Source organism: Pieris brassicae, chromosome 3, assembly GCF_905147105.1.
Source record: "Pieris brassicae chromosome 3, ilPieBrab1.1, whole genome shotgun sequence".
Taxonomy (NCBI): Eukaryota; Metazoa; Arthropoda; class Insecta; order Lepidoptera; family Pieridae; genus Pieris; species Pieris brassicae.
Window position 1 is genome coordinate 22,620,014 of NC_059667.1, and position 24,002 is coordinate 22,644,015.

Consider the following 24,002-nt stretch of genomic DNA (forward strand, 5'->3'; position numbering starts at 1 on the left):
ACCATAATTCTTGGCCTTATAGCCCGGTCAATGTTTCTTAGTAGACAAGGCTATAAATATTTCAAGTGACAGGATGAACGTCATTCCGGCCTTGCGATCGAATCCAGGGAATTCGTATTCCGTCTCCCGTTGGAGCAGTTTATTTCCCGAGCTCCCCTGTGGTACTGATAATTGGCGGTTTATAAGGGTTCGAAATACTTGACACTTTATTACTGTTTCAAATAGAGGTTCAAGTGAATATAATTACGACTCCGTTATTGTCGACCCTCCTATTCGTCCTATAAACATATTAAAACTGACCCAGTTGCAATATACATTAACTATAAAACTAACTTTGTATTCGATTAAAATATATCAATGTATCACGGTATAAATAATTTAGTAGAAGTGTTATTATGAACATGTTGTTACGTTATGTTACAATAGATATTGTTGAGGCACAAACGAGAGGCTTTTCAGGAGGTTATATAAGTTATCTGAATAATAATTAATCCATGATTATGTTACAGTAATAATTATATCGCCGGGTTAAGTAGTTATGATGCCGGCGTATGATCAAGAGTCATTTCTTCGGATGGTCCAATTTAAATTATCTAATGGAATTGAAATAATTAAATAAATAAGCTTTGGAAATTTTTATAATTTAGGTAACTGGCGTTGAAAGGAATATATGATCTATGTGCGAATTGGAATGCGACCAAAAAGAATATTCAGAGGTAAATAGGATCGAAATCATCTCCGTCACATGTCAACGGGGCAAGAATAAAATAACATTTGCAGACGACACTACTCGTCACTTCCAACTCAATCTATTAGGGACTCTGCAAAGATTAGTTTTGATAAGGTTATAATAGAAAATATAAAGTAAATGTGTAAAGATTTGGAAACAATTTGAAACTTAAATAAAAAGGAAGCTTAATTTAAATCCATTTTTACAGATTATGGGTAAAAAGAATTATGGTAAAACGGAAAATATCAAATATTGAACCAAGAAGCCGTCTGTGAAATAATTATTTTTAATAACATTGTATTTGTTCAACGTTATTTATAAAACTTGAAAATTCAAGTCCTCTAGACAGTTAAAAAATAAATTTGCGTTATAATATGTAGACAATCTAAAATAAATAATTCTAAATTGAAACTGATTAGGAGAACGCAAGTAAACAAAATATGAAATTTGAAAATTAATATGTAAAAATCTCAATATCACTTTATTTCCAAAACAGTTTTATCCCAAACCGAGCAGCGAAAATTGGACAGATGTGTGTAGTCTCTCATTTCGTTTGGGATAAATCCCAGTAATACCCTGCGAGATGGTTTTGTTTTGCTTGGCAGAGCTACCTCAGCTGTATTGGTGCAGGTGCAACAAATTTACACTAGAATCTGTGCTAAGTCATCCTATGTTTGTAACAAATGGGGATTTTATTTTTCTTTTATTTTGTACTGTGATTTATTTCACATCTCCTGAATATTTTCCAGAGTTTACGTTTCTTTGGATTGATGTACGGTGACTGACTGATAAGTTTTGTAGTATTTACATAATCTATATAAATCTATCAATTGATAGATTTGTGTGATAAAAGTGTTACTTTCTCCTTTTTTGTCTATATTACATCAATACTATTTTATAAAGAATATAAGAATGTATCTCTATAAATATATATTTTATTAGTTAGATACTAAAGATTTATTTTTCGCTTGAAAAACGAATACATATATTTAATCTTCGATTGTCAATTTTTATTTACATATAGTCGCACCAACATTACCACATATAATAAGAAAAAACAAACAAATAAGTATAAGAATATGTGGCCTCAACAATAGATGCCAGCAGGGACAAACATAATGCTTATAACACAATTGATACAAATACAACACACAATAGACTAGAAAAACATATTTAATCCCTAACCCTATAGAGCAACAGTCCGGTAAAGCAATTCTTTGTGAGTTCTTAAACGACGTGTACGCATAAAATTATACAAGAACATATGACATCACAAATTCTACACAATAACTAAAACTGAATAAAAACCTTGACCTCATATAAAATAAATTCTAGTAGGGTCTACCTTTGGATGATCCCTGACAGGTACAACCACTCGAACGCAGACTTTAACTGGTTTGTCCCTCGTTATATCCAACATTCTTCGTTCTCCACGCCATTCACCTGAAACAAATTTAGAATGTCACTCACATAAGTATAACAAAATAGTTAAAGTAAATACAGGCAGTGATCTTTCTCTATAGTCTAACCAAAACTTTTGTAGGCGTGAAAGGCGTTTAAAACGAGTCCACTGCTACTACCTCACTATCTCTTATGGTTACAATAGTTTCACTAGTTTCACTATTAGATGTAATATTGTATTGTATTTTGTTAACATAGCTTTTACACATTGAAAGAAAACACTTTTTAATCGGATTCACCGTGACCACGCACGCTGAAAAGCACGCGAAACGTCGGAAAAAAATTAAATTTAAAATTATTATAAGTTTATAATAATACATAGCTTCAATCCGGTTAAAAAGTGTTTTCTTTCAAGATATAATATAATTTTTAATGGATTTCGTTCCTCGAAATTATTTGAAAAGAATTAAGTACGATAAGATAAGAAGACAAAAAGTAAAATAAATGTATATATAAACACCGTATAAAGATTATTTCATTCGAGTTATTGTGTTACTTAAAGGGATGTTTTAGTGTGCGGTAGGAGAGTTGTATTTTGTAGAAGGAAAATATCATAAGAATCAATTTATAATATAGCAAGCTAGATATTTTACAAGGAATTTTATGAAATCATAAACAAAAACACGTAAAGGCCAAAGGCAATTAAGTAAAAACCTAATACATATTGTTATTTGTGTACAAGTTTATATGTTACTTAAGCAGTATTCTATTATCACCAGCCAGTATTTATAAATTATTTTATGTTTAAAAAACAAATTAATTTCTTCTCGCGTGTAGGTTTCCTACCTTTTACTTGAAACTGGCATAAAGTTAAAACTATTGCCAAAAAAACGATGAAGTAGAATACTAATTTATGGTAGTGAAGGGCAGTGGAACTCTGGACTGGAGTTCTGGAGACGAAACCGCCGCGCTGGTTCATTTTGCCATTTATATAAATATCTTAAATATAGGTGGAAGTATAAGCCCATCGCTTCTTAATCCATTTACAAACGTCACAGGCTCAAGTTCCACAGGATATCCGGTTAGAGCCGGGAACGCCTCCAATATTAATAGACTATAGTGCATTGTCTATTCTTGTGCTAAGCGGAGGACACTTTGATCGATTGCCAAAATTAAATATCTTGAAGCGTGTATATTTAAATTATACGAAACTGTTTTTCCATCGTTTGTATTATAGGAAGTAATTAAAAAATACAACCCGAAGGTTGATGTTGTTACTTTAATGCCCGGCTTTGCAATAATATGTCATGGATCGACGAAACGATGTATGGGGAAGAAAAGAAAAAGTAATAATGCAGTATTAAGAAACAACTAAGTAACCAAAAATAAATAGACTAATGTGGAAATGGGCGGAGCATATGGTAAGAGGAACATAAAAGTGGAGCAAAAAAGTACAAAACTGGTGCCCAAAGAAAAAGAGGAAAACATCTTACAAGGTGGATAGACCAAATTAAAGAAACAGCAAATGGAACATGGCGGGATATGGAGGAGCCCTTTGAAGGCACACAGATATACTAAAAGAAGATTGAAAGAGAAATGTCTTTAAATGTAAAAGTATCTGAGTTAAAAGGCTATTATTATTTATATTTCCATGCAATCATGCCCGCTACTTGTTGATGTGAAAGGTCCGAAAAAAACCGGTCTTACACCCAACTCAAAATCGACGACATGTGTCTTCTTAACTACCTACATGACTATAAAGATAAATTGCTAATAAAACAGATATCCAATTAGAGGCAAATAATAAACCCGCTTTAACATTATTATATATTATATATCAAGAATTTATGTTATTTTCAAGTCAAACAAGCATTAGGCTTATTTGATGTTACCTGATACTGCCGCCCATTGCCAGAAGGCTCGAAAGTGCGTTGCCGGCCTTTCAAGAATTGGTACGCTCTTTTCTTGAAGGAGCCTAAGTCGAAGTGGTTTGGAAATACTTAAACGGGCAGCAGTGTAAAAACTGCCTTAGAAAACGCTCAGTTGTGGAACTACGGACGTCGAGGTGCTACGGATGGGACTTTGTATTTTTCCTTGACGCCTGATAATGAGACTCAGCTGCAGGTATTACACCGAACAACTACGTAAGTACAGTTTAATATTTGAAGGAATTAACGTGCCAAATAGCAATTATAATAATGTAATACATAATTTTCATTCCATAGTAACATGAAACAGTTAATTTCAATTACAATCTGTAAGGGGTGAAACGTGTCTTTAAAGAGTAATCGAGAATTATTGGAGCAAGGTATAAGTACAGTATCGTCAACATTTTTTTATCCTCTATTAACACACGATTTTGGGTATCAGATGAGTTAAAAATAATAATTCTTAGATTTGTGAATGTAGGCACAAACCTTGGGAAATTTGTCGAAGAAATACCCCAAGTAATATTATTATTAGGAGCATGACTTTGGACCTCTTAAAAAATTAAGCTGATAATATTACACGATGTAAATTATACTATCCCAGTTCCCGTTGGGTGAATTACATTACGTTAGGTTAGGTTATTAATTTCTAGGGGGTTAAAGAATGAATGAAAATTTTTATTATACTGTTACGACCCGTCTTCGTCTGCAATGTTTCTAGACTTTTCCACTAGTTAGAGAACTTTTCAACTTTTTAATATGATTTTTGACCATTTCAGGAGAGGGTCAATCACATATTAGAAAATTGTAATTTCCATAATGTTACCCTAGTTTTCAGGAAGCTGAATCCTTTTTTCAGTCGGTTTCAGAACATGTGTAGTAGAGTGGTGCAGTTTTCAGGGGACCCGTTTTCAGGCGTTTTCAGGCCTAGGTATACGCCTTTGATGAAGGAATATTCTAGACCAAACTTTCTAGGTGTGAGACAAGGACGAAATGATACGAGAGAGAGAGAGAGAAGATCAGAACTTTCTCGAAACTAGACGAGCACTCTAGAACGCCGTACGACAAGGACGGAGCAACGTGCGAAAGAGACAAAGAGTGCGGACGTTCTAGAATTGTGCAATCGCTACTCAGTAGCAAGCCCGCCTAGAGAGTTCTCGAATATTGTTTAGAATTATTCCCAGGGATATATAAGCGAGCCGAAACGTGACTAGTCGCCTTTAGTTTTGAATGCGATAACAAAAGAGAAACACCGAAGCGATAAAGTGAATAAAGTACTGTGTGAAGTGTGGATAAGTGAAGTAATTAGTGACTGTGTTTTTGTGTGTTATTAGTGCATCACTGCAATTAATTTGTGCCCATAAATTCCTCATTGATTTATCAAGAAATAAACCCTTGAAGAAATCTACGGCATTTTCTATCCGATCCCCTAGCTCGTAACAATACACATTTAACAGGATATTTAAGTAAATTAAAGTGCACTGTCCCCAACACTAGGATTCCCTCTGTTGTGGGCAGCAGCCTTCCTTTTAACATGTAAACATATTTAAAGAGCATGCACCACCACATTATTGTATGGTACACTATTGTCGAGTGATGAAAATAAGTAGAAAATTTGGAGCTGTTGTGTGGTGTGATTCGACAAATGAACCCAGACCTTTTTCAATGGATTAACAAATGCAATATTAGTCGTTAGTATAACACCCAGAGTCTTCAAGACAATTTTTTAAACCCGACGAATATTTTATTTTGAATTACAATGCCTAACGATGCAACATTAAAAATAAATTAATAGAATTAAAATATCTACATACAACCCATGTTATAAAAAAGATACCAGCTTTGGTCATGCGGGGAAAGCCCCAACAGTAATTACTGTACTGGAAAGAGATATGTGGACAAAAGAGAAGATGAACAGATGACGTTATAGAACTAGCGGGGAAAAACTGGATGAATGTTGCTCAAGACAAAGGGAAATGAAAAATATGAAGGAGGCTTTTCCCTAAAAGGAGCCATACAGAAACTAGACCACTAAAAAAGTATAAAGAAATCTAACTTAATTTTTTTAGAATTTATTCTAAAACAACCAATAATCGTATTAATTTAATAAAGCTTTAATAATAATAATGTTATTTATATTTGTTCTGTAAATTTAGACTTCCCTTCCATATTGCTCAAACTTTCTTTATTTAAACGGCTTAAGTGTGTGACTTCCGAACTTCTTTCCATAAGCAAATTCAGAAAGTTCTTTGATGATGGCAATCGTGCGGAAACTGGCATGTTTTGGACTCTCTGAGACTTGTCATTTAAATACAAGAAAGATCAAGGAAATGGACGTAACCTGAAGCCACAGACTCTTATATCGTTTCGCCACTAAATTATTTTTTATATATACAAACACATATCGTTGTTAACTGCTACATGAATGTAAATGTCTATGCCAGCTTTAAGCGGTATACGTAGTATGTTGGGTGCCAGCCAGAGTATATCGGACGTGTTTATTGGTGCTTACTCCTAAACGACGCCTGATAGGACGTAGTAATCTTCATTAGGAAGGAATTTTTGATATAGTGTTCGGGCTAACTTAGTTTGCACATACTTAAATAAGTTGCCGAGTTTCTTAGCCAAGGTCTACACAGTAATGATTCTTCTCGTCAGTGGATGTTGATGATGTTGATGGAGAGATGGATGTGGTAACCCACATCATCTGTAAATAAAAAAAGACTCCCTATATAACAGAGAGTTCAGACCTGCTGAGAAGTTGAGTTTCATTATCAGACGTCGAAGCAGAACCACTTTGAGGAACCAGCTGCTCACTGAAGTATTTTGAAACCAATTCCACTTTGGGTCATTCAAGAAAAGGGCCTACCAATTCTTAAAAGGCTACCAACACACTTGCGAGCCCTCTGGTATTGAGAACCCATGGGCGGCAGTATTACTTAATATCAGATGAGCCTACAAAAAAAAACGTGTTTTTACACGTTTTTTACTTAATTAAACATAACATTTTAGTATTGAAGAGTATTTTCAACGAATTTTAATATTTTTAACGACGAGCTCAGAACAAAGAAATTAACTTATACAATTTTATTCTAAGACTTTTAACCTCGTTGCATTTCCGCGTTGCGCACTGAAATATTGGTGTATGCCATATATAAAATATATTTAAATTCATACAATTAAAATACATGAAACTCCTTCAAAATTTATTTAAATAAAAATAAATGAATCAGATTTCTGTATCTGTTTCATAATCATTAGTCAATCTAATAGACAAGTATTTTTTTATGTAATAGCAGGGCAAGAGGTTCACCTAATGTGAAGCGATACCGCTGCCCATGGACACTCACATTGCCAGAAGGCTCGCAAGTGCGTTGCCGGCCTTTCAAGAATTGGTACGTTCTTTTCTTGAAGGACCCTAAGTCGAATTGTTTCGGAAATACTTCAGTGGGCAGCTGGTTCCACATAGTGGTGGTGCACGGCAAAAACTGCCGTAGAAAACGCTCAGTTGTGGAACGACGGACGTCGAGGTGATACGAATGGTATTTTGTATTTTGCCTTGACGTCCGATAATGAAACTCAGCTGCGGGTATTAGACCGAACAACTCTTCTGAACACACTCCATGGTAAATGCGGTAGAAGATGCAGAGGGACCCAACATCTCTACGCAACGCCAAGGAATCAAGCCGCACGGAAAGTGATTGGTTGTCGACGATTCGAACCGCTCTTCGTTGAATACGGTCTAGTGGAAGGAGCTGGTACTGGGGAGCTCCCCCCCAGAGGTGAGAACAGTATTCCATGTGGGGCCGAATTTGCGCTTTATAGAGTTGCAAGCGGTGGCCCGGAGTGAAGTACCGCCTTGCTGAGCACACCAAGCTTTTTGGAGGCTAATTAGGCCTTCCCTTTCAAATGACCGCGAAACTGGACGTTATTGGATATGTCAACGCCCAATATTCCGATGTTAGCTGAGGCTTTAAGGAGAGTACCTTCAAAGAGGGGAGTAGCGACAAAGGGAGTTTTTTTAGCGGAAAACGCGCAGACTTGTGTCTTCTTGGGGTTAAATTGGACTAGATTTAGTCTACTCCAGCCCGAGACTCCACGTAAAAGAGTTTCGACTTCAGACACAAGTTTGTTCCGGCACTCATCAACAACAGCCCGAGAAATACCTGCCCGGCCCGTGTAAAAAGTATCCCCAGTGCTGTCGTCCGCATAGCAATGAAGGTTGCTAAGTTGCAACATATCATTAATATGCAGAATAAACAGGGTCGGGGATAGGACACAGCCTTGTGGGAAACCAGCATTGACGGGTTTGAGGTCGGAGCATGCTCCGTCGATGACGTCCTTAATGCTCCGATCAGCGAGAAAGCTGGAAATCCAGTTGCATAATTTCTCGGGGAGCCCATAGGCTGGAAGCTTCGAGAGCAGTGCTCTATGCCACACCCGATCGAAGGCTTTCGCTATGTCCAAACCTACCGCCAGCGCCTCCCCCTTGGACTCAATTGCCTCTGCCCACCTATGTGTAAGGTATACAAGGAGGTCACCAGCTGAGCGACCACGACAAAAGCCGTACTGAGAATCGCTAATCAGCTGGCTGCCCTCTAGATACCTCAAGAGCTGGCCGTTAATAATGGTTTCCATTATTTTGGAGAACAAGGAGGTTATTGCGATTGGGCGATAGTTGGACGGATCAGAGCGATCGTCTTTTTTAGGGATCGGATGTATCAAAGCTGTCTTCCAGCACTTCGGAACAGTGTTGAGGGAGTACAGGTACCGGAAAAGGCGCGTTAGGACCGGAGCCAACTCAGGAGCACAAGTACGCAGCACAATTGGGGGGATGCCATCAGGCCCGCTCGACTTATGGATGTCCAGGGAAAATAAATGTTTACGGATAGCACGTTGCCGGAATGTAACTTCAGGAAGTAGGTGTCAAGCAACCTGTGCCTGGCACACGGCATCGACTTTTTTGGTCTAAGGCAAGCCTCTTTCTTTCTACGACCACAGGGATGAGAGACAATAACGCAGTACAGCGAAGAAATGCTGCCAGCGTTAAAGGTTCACTGCCACGGGACCAAACTTTTTGAATTTGTTTTCAATTTTCTTTTTAATAATTTTATTTATTACTTTGTAGGTTAAGAAAATTGTATATATTGTTTAATTGTATCTTATAATGTATAATACACTAGGTTTAATAATATATACTATATTAGGCTTATATAATGGTTTGATTATATAAAAATAAAATTTATCAAATCGTTTCTTAGTATATTATTATTTATTTTCCTACCATATCATTACTGAAGATAATAAAACAGCAGTTTTTATTATTTAATCTATATAAAATAAGCATTAATCTTAAACCATATCTGAAAGTGATTAACCTAACAAAGATATCACTGAAGTTTTTCTGAACCAATTCGACTTAAGATCCTCAAGAAAAGAGCGTACTAATTCTTAAAAGGGTTGGCTTGCGAGCCTTCTGGCTTTATGTTATAAATTTGTAGAGAACTGTCTATATATCAATGATTAGAAGCTCACTACGAATAAGCAATATGCACGATAGTTTAATACACATTCAGAGTTTAAGAATCGACAAGTATCAAGCAGATAATTCTTGCTTACAAAGAATGAAACAGGCGTATAAATGTGTGGCCCATGTCCTATTTTTGGTTGCATGAACAAACTCTATTAAATTAACTTCAAGATTGCAATTTTATTAAGTGCTGTATAAATTTGAATATTACACAAGCAAGTTCATTCAATTAGACTGAAAGACACGGTCTCGAGGTAGCCTAGATAATGTTTATTTGACTTGACCTTAGCAAATAGTTTCGGTAACAGCCTGATCGTTGTGGCTTGCCAACTCAAATATTTGCCTTGGAACAGCTGCACGTGGCAATTAAATTAACTTTTTAAATCTTGAAATGTTTCTTTAGCGTTGATTTAACGGACCAATCAAGTCGCTGGGGTGCTGTATGCAGCTTAATCATGTACTTAGTATTACTTTGAAGATTGATACTGCGAAAGTATGTATCTATCTAGTAATGTATCTAGTTTCGCGAAAATTTTGAACGTGTTTGGAGACGTTGAGTGACAATTGAGGCGGCGGGAGAGGTACATGTCGAAGCGTGATTGGTAAATCAGTTATCGTTTATGCTGTAGCTTAAACTATATTATACAATTAACATTCAATTGTAATTAATATTTTAAGAATAAAGTTATTCATAAATTTTCATTCGTTTAAATTCGTTACTGTGTTTATGAATAACTGGCGAAGCGTACAGTGATGATAATGATGTCATTAAAATAATAATTAGGATAATAAAAGGGCTACACGAAAAGTTATAGAACATAAATGCTATCAATTTCATATAATTAACAGTTTATTAACCGTATCAAAATCCAATTAGAATGTTTTTTCGTAATAGACATTGCAAACATAAGGACAAATATTTATTTAATATCAGTCAATTTATTTCGTATATTCAAATATTAATATTTGTAAACTATTAAATATTAATTATTTCCTAATTAAATTTTCCTCACTCGAGTTAAGTACGGGGGTTGTTGGGGAGATGTTCAAATAAATAAAACTCTTTGAAGCTAAGTGTCAGTTGTCTTTTAATCGTTTAAAACATGAGCTTACAACATAAAATTAGGAGACTAACAACAAAACTAACTTGGGTTATCAAAGCTAAGCTACACATCTGTTTCCTATAAAGAATGTAAGTGTTGTACATATATGGAATCGAGAATATTGTATAACAATTGAATGTATGAATAACTAAAGGACCCATTTACTACTACGCAAACTGATGTTTTACAATTTATTGACTACAAGTGTTAGATGATAGATAGGTTTGCGCTTCTAATTAATAACTAAAATACATATATATGACGGCGCCACTATCAATGTTTTGTAAAACAACGTGCAACGGGCGATTAGTCGAACGATCGTACGATGTGTCACTCGATCCCCACTCCAGAACCAATATAAAGCAGCGCGCGCGCACAACTCAGGCAGTCGTTTATCGACCATTGCCCGGTGCACACGTTACGTAATTACCGAGTAGCCTTTGGAATATTTACCTATTGAATTTGTTTATTAAAATCGTATTAAATTAAGAGACTGAAATTAGAATTGGAATAAATCAAGTGATTGGGAGAAAACTTTGTGTTTGTTATCTTAACAATGTCGGGGCATGACGCTACATATATATATATATATGTATATGTATGTATGTATAATACATAAAGTCCCTTTCTATTAGTAATGTACCAAAATTATTACGTTTTTGTGTAGCTGATAAATATGTTTTAATAGATTAATTGGACTGACGTGGTCAGGGATTTTACCATAAAGGCCCTGAATCTGGAAATTCAATTATCACTGATTTGATCCGGCAAGTGATTTAGCATTGTCTCAGCTCTGTGGTCGATTTGCTTCATTATGAACCTCACACAGATTAGGAGATAGTATTTATCTATACATTTAGTATATTCCTAATTTTCTTTATGAAAACTTAAATCCCTAATCACAAACCATCTTGTAATCATTTGATCTCAATAAAAGAAAAGTGGAAAAAGGGTAGTTATAAAAATAGGAAAACCTTTACTATACACCACCCTATTTAGCTAAATGAAGCATAAATAACGCGGGAAAGTTGTTCGATATTCTTGACATTTGGGACTGGAACAGATTATAACCTTGTATAGCAACACACAGATTAAATAGAATATTCGGCAGAACAATGTTTGTATTGAATGTTTTTACCGCTGGGAGTTCTAGTTTGAAGCTTGTTTATCTATTTAATTAAGTATACTCGCCTCAAATGGATTTATCTTGTAATGCTAAATTTGTGAAATACGTATTATATAAAAATAATACATATTTAGAATCGCTGAATATGTTGCTAAACGCAAATCTCCAGAGCAGTAGAACCGTTTCGCTCATTATTTTTAATACGTACGTTAATGAAGTACGAAGATACGATTACGGAGAAAAAATAAATCGTGAACGTAAATCTCACAATCCTCAATTAAAGGTTGGATCAGTAGTTATAATGTTGCGAAATATTAGCCAACCGCAACTTTGTAACGGCACACGATTAGCGATAAAAAAAATACTGAATAACATAATAAAAGGGAAGTATAAAGGAGAAGACGTTTAGATCCCCCGCATTCCAATGATTCCTACTCCTACGTACGTTCCTACGTACCATTCGAGTTTAAACGACTACAGTTTCCAGCACGGCTTGCTTTTTCTATGGCCATAAACAAATCCCATTTTGTGGCATTAATATAGACCCATGTTTTTTCTATGGTCAATTGTATATAGCCTGTTCCCGTGTTGGAAAACAATTTTCTCTATTTGTTGACTGCTCCAGGTAATCAAACAAGAAATGAAACTTAATTTAGAATAAGTAACAATTAATGAAATGTAATAAATAGGTATCATAATACGACGAATTTGTAATTTTCATGGTTTTTTTAAGTCATTATTTAAATAAATTTATGTGTTTTATAATTTTTATTTTTATAAGTAGAATATGTATTTTAAAAAATTAAAGAATCGACTGTGAGGCGGCACAAAGTGGGCCCGTTCGGCTAGTATTTTATATAAATTTGACCCGTTTTCCAATTAAAACTAGCAAAATTATACTTTAAATTAATAAAGTGCGTATGACGTATGTAAAGTAATTTAATTAATAATCTTATTTTAGGCGTTATTTTAAAGAGATTTTATTTATTACCGGTTTAGTAATCTAGTAATATATTTATTTAAATATATAAAAAATATGGTGGTAATAGTATGTGTAATAATGAAGTTTACCCTGTGTGATTAATTCAGTAAATATATATATAAAGTTAGGTAGCCGAGTCAATAAAGAGAATATAGCTTCTGTAAAACTTTCAATTTCATGTTTATGAATCTGATATATTAAACTAATTAAACTTAACAATGGCTTAGAATTTAAATAAAGGACATACATCCCTTATCTGAAATCTACCCTTGGTCCCTTCGATGCGGGAATATTGAGATAACTCCGTTGTCCGTAAAGTTTTAAAGTGATACAATCGTACGGGCTTTGTACTAGAAACATTCGTACACAGAGGCAAGAATTTACTGATTGTAAAATACGACAGAAGACCACACATATAGTTAATAATTTAGTTTAACAGGTTATGTATAGTTTCACGACTGAGCGTTTTTCAAGGCAATTTTTGCCGCGCACTACCATTATGTGGAGTTATTTTCGAACTAATTCGACTTAGGGCCCTTCAAGAAAAGAGCGTATCAATTCTTAAAACGTCGGCAACGCACTAGCGAGTCCTCTGGTATTAAATGTCCATGGATTGTATCACTTAACATCAGGTGAGCATCCTGATTCTTTTGAACAAGCTTTTGTAATTAGAAAATAGGAATATGATCGCGAGTAAACAACAGTCAGTCTACTGTAAACATTGTTAGAGAGTGGTTGCCTAATATTAATTGAGTATAGTTAATTCTAAAAATTATTTAAAACTAATAAAAAATATTTCAAAAGTTTGGTCCCTGTGACAGTGTACCTTTAACGCTGGTGGCGTTTCCTCACTGTATTGCGATCCTAATGCGAAACACCAACTCTGGAGACACCTACCAACTCAGCTCAGGAGCTCAGGTACCAATTTAAATCTATAATAAGTGTCTGTGACTTGTACCCCACGGCCCAAGAGTGTCTACTCCAATGAGAACAAAATCTAAGTTGGAGGCAAGACTCTAATATTTGAGCCGTTTAATATTTTCCGCCCGCTCCGCCCACGCCAGCGTTTTTGCTTGTCCGAGAGAGGTGATATGGGGCAAACGTGTCCATACAAGTAGCATCCCATATCAAAGACCGTCGCATCTTCCAAGGGATCAACGACATTTCACCCGGACGTTGTCTCTTGTAGTTTAAGAAAATTGTAAATACTGTATATTTCATTGTTACAATTACTAATAAAGATTTTGTATTTTCGAAAATTAATCCTGAAATAAAGTTATTACTTTTCAAAAGGCCTTTTCGTAACAGTACGTTACCCGAGAACAGCATAGTATAAATAAGAACAGATATGTATTGCGTATATAGATACACCAAACGTACAGAGATAAAGAATAATGTAATGAATATATTGGTCCATGTCGCTTCTCTGACAAAACTGCAACTGTATAGGTAATTTCAGACATCCGAGCGCATCCCAAGTTTAAAACCTTCCATCGACTTGAATTTGCCTGGGGTTCTACTTAAATTAAATTCAAACACTGCCATTCACATGCAGCCTTCGTGAAACTTCGTTTTCGATACTTTTGTATATAATGAAACAAATAAATACAAAGTTTTTTTCTACAAAACTCATAAATGAGTAACTGTTCCTATTATTATTATGACATTATGATAATGCAATGACATTTGGATGCCTATTAAATGTCTGATTGTGCCGTTTTTATTATGAATCATTCATTCATCAGTAATTGTTTTACAATGCACAATTTTTAAAGTTATGTATAAGTGAAGTTGCAGTTGCATGTTAAACCTCAATTTTCGGCATGACGTTTCCAACCACAAATACAAATTCATTGACTAATATTATACATAAATATAGTGTACGATACATATGTTGGTTAATCATTAACAGAGAAGACATAGATTTTATCTTTTCCCTACTCAAATTATTAATATTCAGTATGTTGTCTTACTAAGACTTGAATTTTAAGTTAATATTGTGTGAAAGCAGTTGCATTTTACATGTTCACTTTGTAAATATTTAGATGGCTAGAAGGACTGAATTGAATACTTGTAGTTCGAGAATTTATATCATGACCTTATACATCCTATTTTACTCATATTATTGGTGGACGTCACTCGTTAAAATTTGACTATGTGATAATATGAGCTCATAGCTAAGATGATATACCCTAGATGCAGACAGAAGAGACCCGGTAATAATCATACTTTGTTTAACGTTTCTCACATCAACACCAACTATGTAAAAATCTCAGTTTTGTTTTTATGGTGAAGGAAAACCTCATCTTAGTCCTAAAAATCAACTACTTGGATCTCAGTTTGTTTAAAAGGAAAATTATTAACAACATACTTTATGGACCCAAATATGGCAATTTAGGTAGTTCCACGGAATTATTACATAATTCGCTTTGCAATGCACGAATTATTTAAAGGGAAGTATTATGATTGTTAATGAGAAATATGGCAAAGACGTAGGTTCATTTTATAATGAGCAGTTTAAAAATAGTGCTGATAAAAACATGTTAATATCAAGGAGCATACTACTATTACTATTAGTATACTCGTGATTAAATAGAACCTCTATTAGACTAAACTTAATCCATCTCAACATCGCCCATACACACGATACCGTTGACAATAATTGATGGTTTTAACCGACCCACGGTCTGCTTGAATTAATGACCCTAATCAACAGATGAAGGATCTTGGTAGAAATTTTGTTCCTTGGATATTGTTTCTTAAGTAATTAAAATTAAATTATAATATCTTGAAGGTCTATACGATAATGTTGTAGTATGAATAAATTATAATTTGATTGGATTTCCGTAATGTTTAATCTATATGCAATGTTTTCTTGTTGTTGCTGAATACGATGTAAGTAAGTAATATGTGTTTATCTATGTTTTAGTAATAATTATTCAAATTTGTATTCTTTTATTTAATTTTACACACAAATCCTCCAAGACTTCTTTAATAGCACTGTAAGTTGTTACTATTATTATTATAAAATTATTTTTCTTTTACTGCCTCTGAGGCACAAACTAACTGTGGTGGTTTCTGCCAGAATCATCAGCGCTGTGTAACACGTTTGTTCATTATAATGATCCAGGGTCAGTTACAACCAAGCGCGCGCGCATTGCACACTTAAAATGTACCTTATTCCTTTATTTTTCTTTCCATAACTTTTTGTGTTTTTGTGTGTATCTGTGTATGATTCATTTGTAATAAATGTTAAATGTAATGTAACAATAACTAGAGTAGCCTAATAACAAAACGATATATAATTTTTAACAGTATGAAATTAAAGTGACATTATTATTATTATTTACTTATAAATATATACTGAGGTTAAAAAGGTAGTCGTTGGTATTGGCTTAAGATATCTGATTTGATCCTTAATAATTTTATTTTTAATAGTCCAGTAGGTGATCTGCTTTCTGCCGCTGCAGGTGTCGATATTTGGGTCTGTACAGTTTCTCACTATGTGCCGTGTCACTATGTTTTAATTCACCGAACGAGCGAGTAATAGTCCATTGGTACATAAACCTGATTCTAACGTAAACTTATTGGTTAATAGCCAAACGCTCCAGCCACTGGGTGTCTAACAATACAGCTTTGTAATAGTTTAAACTTCATCTTACAAGATAAATGTAAATTTAATCTAGTCAAAATAAGCAAAATAAGCCCTGTGACATTTCTCCTTTTTGGACGTTATTAAAGGTCGGTGACCTTTCATAACGATATTGAAATGTCAAGCTTGCAACACTCTTTATCTCATATTACAGGCACTTCATCGCTGCATACTTGGATGTTTTCCAATACCCACTTACTTTAAGCTTTTCTATACACTGATTGATTAATGGAAATATATTATGTACTGAAATAAATCACTTGAAGTACTGTAGAATGTCGTGAATTTATACCTATGTTTAACGATAAATTGTTCTTTGAATTGTTTATTTTAGTTTCGGATGTACGATAAGTAATGTTTGGAATAATGGAAATTTTTAAATTTGTAAATTGTTAAAGAAATACGAAATTTGTGCATTTGATTATATCCTTTTGTTTATAAAAAGGGAACAAACGGGTTGGACGCGTAGTAGGCACGGGACCACACATGAACCCAAAGGAGGGTTGACGGAGACTTGGTAGTCAAGATATGAGGTCAGCAGAAGGTCCAAATCAATACATTATCTTAGCTATTGTGCCTCCTACTCTCGTACTATAAAATATTTTTATTAAACAGTAGCGCTATAATATTTAAGTCTAGACCTCACATTTAGATTTCAACCACAATGATCAATACAAGTCAGAGATGGACTCACTATTTAAAATATTTTAAGTTGGTCTGACTAGGATGTTTAACGCTCACTTAAAGAGGAAAATATAAATAAAAAAGATTGCCCCGGGTGAGGATCGAACTCACGACCTTAAGATTATGAGACTTACGCGCTGCCTACTGCGCCACCGAGGCCGATGCTAACGATTTGAAATTTACTGATTGTATCGATTATGACATTGATATACTCAACTTGCGTAAACAATTAAAAGCTAGGTTTAAGAACCGAAGTAGAACTGTGACTCTCATGTGACCCAATACATTGACAACATACGGGGAGACATACTTAGATGTAAGTTAAGAGTTGAAACATTACGCTCACACAATCAGTGACAAATATGTTTGCGTTTTGTAGATAAAAGCAAGGCAGCGTTTATTTTTATTGTAATATAATAATATTTTAAACAGGAAACATTTGTATTTTGGGATGTTTGTATAAATTGTTGTAATGAACTCAAACTAAAAAACATCTTCCTATTGCAATACTTCATACGTGACCAACATAGGCTATACTCAAAATATTTTAAAAATAAATGTCCAATCGTGCGAGGCTTATCAAGCCGAGTACTAGATAGAGTATGTGATACGAAAATAAAGTCTATACATTTGACTAAAACGAAACATGACGCTTTGAATACTCAAAACGTAGGCTTCGTTGCTATCGTAAGGAAATTCGTGATATATTTAAACATAATACAGGCAAATAAAAAAAAATGTTACCAGAAAAAACCTTAAATTTTAATATATCGCAGCGTGATTTTTTAAATTCTCTTTCGGGCTGGCAACGCAAGGAATATATTATATATGGCCTTTTTAAAATACCCACAAATGAACACATTTTTTTTAAATACTTACAAATTACCAATTAACATCAGATTCTTACCTAGTTTGGAAACCAGTCTCCCAATACCTTCTTGACTGTAATCTTATTGTTTGTTGCACATGTTATATGGGAGAAAATAAAGAGATTATTAATTTTACTATATTATATATAGTCCTGTATTATATATAATCTGAAATACTTCGCTATACTTACTATTAACTAACAGTTTTAGAACATAATGTGTAAGCACAAGGTTCACTTTAGTTATTAGATTAAAACCAACACGGCCCTAGCGTGTTCCCATTTCAACAAAAGAGGTTTCAATGTACAATATAAAACGCTGAAACTATTTGAACAAAGGGCTACGAATACACCACCCAATGTTTGAGTTTGTTGCGTTACATTCAACACTTCACATTTTCACTAGTTTAAAAAACGCGCTGGAAAAAATGAATTCAATTCTATTAAAGATTTTCCTTTTTTCAAAAAAAAAAAAATGTGTTTATTCATTTGACAACAATTCATTATGAGATATGCTACTAGATATTACTGATATAGTTACCTCATTTGATGAGGTGAATGATTTAAATATATAACGAATTATTTTACATAAGCTTCAAGTATTAAAGCTGTCAGGTAATGTAGTAAAATAAATTCGCGATTATATCTGGAGTGAGTTAAAAATGTTATAAACACTAGTGGGGTATAGGATCACGAATCATCTGGAGTAAGCACAGATAAAGCAAAACGTTATCGGCCATCAAAAGTATATAAGTACAGCTTACTGTATTTGATACACGTCAGTCTAATCAGAACAAACTTTTTAATAATTATCCGTTTACAATTCAACTTCTAGATAGAATGATTATAGCAATAAATGTAGACTTACAAACGATATAGTTAGTTTCATTGCAGGGTTAGCAACCAATAAAAATCACGAAATACACTTCGCTACCTCATATAGCTTCAGAAACATTTCAAAGAAACCTCTCTATTAGACAGTCGATCGCGTCGATTCTCGTTGCAAATTGAAACAAAGGTAGACTAACTTCGTACGTGGATTGATGCAATATTTATAACAAATTGAAGACCATAACTAGAAGATCGATTCCTTTTTAGGTTTTGCGGTTGTTTATATTTAAAAATGTACAAGAAATAGTTTTAAACCGCATCATTGTTTTGCTCATTTGCCTTTAGCAATGTTGATTGTATTGCTAATATTATTTTAAGAGTATTTGATTTAACTCATTAAATATTGATGCCCTTTGATTATTATGACTTTATGTATCTTTCAGAGACAATATCTTTCAAGGACTGAATTATTTAGTGTTATATATATTAGTACTATATATATATATATATATATATATATTACGTAGTCCCATGTTCGCTCTTGTAACATAGGATATGTATTTTTGCATCGATTTCATTGCCCGACAACTCAAAATAAGTATAATCTCTTGGTATTAAGAACCTTTGGTGTTTGTATATCGGTTTTGTCACGTCTGAAAAGCGATTATAATTCTAGGACAAATCGGTCGTCAATAATAAAATGTAAAAAATGGTTTTAAAAATGATTATACCTTGTCTACTTGATAACAAATTAATTAAAATCTATTCACTAACATTAAAGCTATTAAACAGAATTATCGTGTTTCATAATTGTTAATAGTATATTTAAGCCTACGGGACGCTCAAAAAGGCAGTAGCTCATGGACATTCATTTTAGGGGTTGTGGTGCCGGCCTTTGAGGGAGGTGTATATTATTCCTTTGAAATTGATATACGTGAATTTAGTTTATAATTTCCATAACTCTATTTTTCGAATGCAACGTGGTCACTCTTCCGTTACAAAATATTCACGCTTATACATTCGTAATTAGTTTGATTTTAACATGAAGTACTTGTGAAGTACGACTTCATTAAAAATAACTTACTATATATATTATACTAAAATTCACGTACACCAGCCCCAAATAAACCACAAACACTATTATGATAACAGTTTCTGTATTGATTATGCCTTTATGGCCGACCCTTGGGTCAAATATATACAAAGGGTCCTTTTTGCCTTTAGAAAATCATTGTTACGTATCATATAGGATTCTTTTTACTATCATGAATTAGTTCTTATAGTATTTAAGGTACAATAGAAAGTTATGAATAAAATTTAATTGCTATTTGAGTTACAACCCATTAAAAGCATCAGCAATGTTACTGTAGTTGGATTGATCCTTTACTCTCTCTAAGCGAAGACTCAGAAACGAGACTTAGCGCTAAGGAACCATTATTTAAATTATCCTAATCCTTGGGATTGATTTGCTCCAATTTAAACGATTTGTATCACTTAAAACTTGGACATTAATAAGAGTGGCGGAGAGTATCTAACCAATACTGCTTGCTCGCTCTACGCATTTGACATGTGTAGATTTAGAGTCGATTTAACATCTATTATGTGTACGTTCATAAGTGTACTCGCTTAACTATATGAATAAAGAAAAATAATTTTAATTATTTACATATAAGTTTATAGTAATAGATATAGCTTTAATCCGGTAAAAAAATTGTTTTCTTTCAATGTGTAAAAGCTATGTTAACCAAAGATAATACTATATGAATAAAGTTATTTTGACTTGAAGTACCACATTTAATTCAGTGGAATAAAAAGAAACTCATTATTATTTCGCTCGTTTCAAAATACCTTCAACAAAGTAAAGATTTTTAAAGAAATTTGTCACTTTAAAAGCAATTTCCTTCTCAAGTACTTGTAAAGCGAAGTTACAGTTACAAAGGTTTTATGCAAAGGAATTCTTTTATTCACTATCTTTATACATTAAGCAAACATACTGAGGACATTCTTAAATGAAAACTATTCAGAAATTAGGGTTATGTAAATTACGTTAAATAATTATATCGTCCAACGACTCATACGACTTCGTTGTATAGTTTGGTATTATGTACTAATTGGTATTAGGTACTGAAGTATTTCCGAACTAATTCGACTTAAGGTTTATCAAGGTTTATAGTTTAATATCTATTTCTAAAATTATTGAAGTCCTAAAGCATTGTTGTCTTTAATTAATACACCGACTAACAAGACTGACAAATCGTAGACAATTATGTAATACGCTAGACATGCTACGACATTCGTAGCTCCAAATGTAGAATTACATTATCAGTGAAGAAGCGTAATTCGATATTCGCTACGAAATTTTGAGTTTATAAAAGATTATTTGTCTTAAATATCATATAGTATTGAACAGCAATAAGATATATAGATGAGCCTGTCCGTTTGCCACCTGTTCCATATATTTGAAAAAAAAAACGTACAGTCGTACTGTCAGTCAAAATAAATTTTAATGTTTCGTTTATAGTTTCTCTGCTTATCTAATTATTTGACATCTGATTTAGTTTTTTTTACGATATAGAACATGGCTCCGATTTCACGTTAACTTCTCTGAACACAACTTTAGGATACTGACATGTCTTATATCCAATACCAATAAAATTAAATACATAAAAAGCTTTGCATATTTACAAGTTTCTTTTTCTTACACAATCAATTAAAAACAAAATAAGGGCTCGGCAAACGGGATCCCGATGAAGGTCTATTTCAGACCCTTCTGCCCTAACTCGACCTCTGTTAACCAAACCTTACCTGCAACCAGTCTTATTTTACCTTCCCATCCCTTGTTGTTATTCTATTATTTACCACTGGATTATTTGTATAAAAAAGGCGAGCTCCAGTAACGATTTTGATGGTATTTCAATTGTTATTATCAAATCAAATTAGGTAATTATTAACTATGGCAGTCTCTGTTTGACCATGAGTGTTGAGAAGCACTCGAAAGGCTATGTTTAATTATAAAAAATGTGTTTATACGGCGAAATATTGTTTAAATACCTTCGTCCAATAACCCTGTTATGTTAATAAAAACGTAAATTCTACTTCATTACACTATTTTTAAACAAAAAGGGTAAGAAATGTTAAGGTTTTTCAGAGTCCCATTACCAGAAGTCGCCACGAGAGGTCGTGACATGCAATTTGTTCTCAACTTGTGCTTGTTAGCGCTATTGTGCTGTAAACTGTCTTGACACTTGACTAACTGTCACCCGAGGAAACACAATAGATTTTCTCCTTAGGTATTCTTTCATTGTGACTTCTGGATTTATCTATGTTTGGAATAATACTAGGTATTGCCCACGCGGCTTTGTTCACCTATAAACAGTATATTGCTTACTCCGGGACGCAAGTCGTAAAATCTAAATCTATTTTTTTTTCACGAAAAATTAAAGGTAAAGCTTTTATTACTAGGATAATAAGAATCCTATTCGACGATTCAAATATATTTATGAATTTAAAAAGAAAAATAAATAAATGAATTAAAATACAGTAATTTATCTAATTAGACTGAAGAGCATAGCGTTATGGATTGTTTCACTGTTTAAGCAATTACGGACGGCACAGTAAGCACTCATTACGACGGTAATTTCGACGAATGTCTAGAACGTAATAATTTATTAAATACTATTTTCCCGGAATCTTGGTGAAACAGATATAATATTCCCACCACTCTTCATTTATCTTTATAATCTAAACTAAAACTATCATTATGGTTATTACGATCGATTTGAGGAAAGTAAAATTAAGTAAACGAGGATTTTATAATATAACGATTTGCAAAACTTCGGAAAAAAATTACAGGTATAGGACATCACCAAAGAAAATCAAAAATTTGAAAACATTAAAACATTCGTATAAGTCTGACAACTTTGTTCCCCGGGGCAAGTTATATGTTCAAGGATATAAGCGTACTGATGGAAGGCTGCGTCTTCGTTTAATACTATGTAAATATGGATTTCAGATCAATATATGGAATACATATAATTATTAGTTTATTTTAGACGCCATGAGGAGATTATTGCATAAGTTGCAGCTACTTGCATTTTTTAAAATACTTGGCTTGGACAAAAAATGGCGTCGTTATCCGAATTATAGTATATAAATTTATAAGATTTTTTTATTAGGTTCATTAGGTTCAAGTGTTACATATATACACGATATTTATATCTCAAATGAAACAATATGTGTAATGGTTCATTAATACACAGGTTAAGGGTCATTTTCATGAAATTTATTTCACCAAAACGTTTCGATTACCAAACGCACCCTATGGTTTAATTAACATCGTTACGCAGAAATTAAATAATACCATTATTTTAAAATATTTGCCTAAAGTTCTAAATCATAATTGGTACAGATATTTTTAATTCTGTTTCTCCTAATTAAATATTACAAGCTAATATTACCTATATTCAACTATGAATCAATTTTTAGTTTTTATAAGCAAGTGCATAGACCTTTTATTTCTTATAGGCCCTCAGGGAGTGAAGGGGTCTTAAGAATATCTGAGAGGCTTTCCAATTTGCTGCTCACTTGCTGTATCTGGCTCTTCGCCAACTTCCATAAAAGCCGTCAAAGTATAACTTGACCAATAATAACCGGCTTGGTTTCCGCATTATATTAACTATTAGCTAAGGGCTGTTGCAAACTATCCTAATGTACATTAAAAAATTAATTAATAATATAATATATTTATGTAGGATATGAGAATGACCGTGGGAACAGGTAGTTCTCAAATAGACATAGAACGTAGGAAAAGAACTGGCAATAAACTAAATGCAATATAACGAATATAAAAAATGTTTACATTAACTTTTGGCCATCCTCAAAATTCCTGTGTCTGTTATTAGATTAACTATTCTAGAACGGCCTTTTCCGGTACCTGTACTCGCTCGGCACTGTCCCGAAGTGCTGGAAGACCGCTTCGATACATCCGATCCCTAAAAAAGGCGATCGCTCTGATCCATCCAACTATCGCCCAATCGCAATAACCTCCTTGTTCTCCAAAATAATGGAATCCATTATTAATGGCCAGCTCTTGAGTTATCTAGAGGGCCACCAGCTGATTAGCGATTATCAGTACGGCTTTCGTCGTGGTCGTTCGGCTGGTGACCTT

At 33.7% G+C, this 24,002-nt stretch overlaps 1 protein-coding gene and 1 non-coding gene across 5 annotated transcripts in view; both read right to left on the reverse strand.

The window, feature by feature from the left end:
* The window catches only part of LOC123707465 (KH domain-containing, RNA-binding, signal transduction-associated protein 2-like), an 84,336-nt gene that overhangs the window by 17,783 nt on the left and 42,551 nt on the right, over positions 1-24,002 (reverse strand). For all 4 annotated transcript variants that reach the window (XR_006753502.1, XM_045657525.1, XM_045657524.1 and 1 more), the window contains exon 3: positions 2,076-2,173. Coding sequence is in view for 3 of the 4 variants with exons in the window: in XM_045657525.1 (XP_045513481.1) it covers positions 2,076-2,173 (98 nt within the window). In the remaining variant the exon portion in view is untranslated. The remainder of the gene's footprint in view (positions 1-2,075; positions 2,174-24,002) is intronic.
* Positions 17,223-17,295, reverse strand: Trnam-cau. The gene has a single exon. It is a non-coding gene; the product is annotated as a tRNA-Met (tRNA).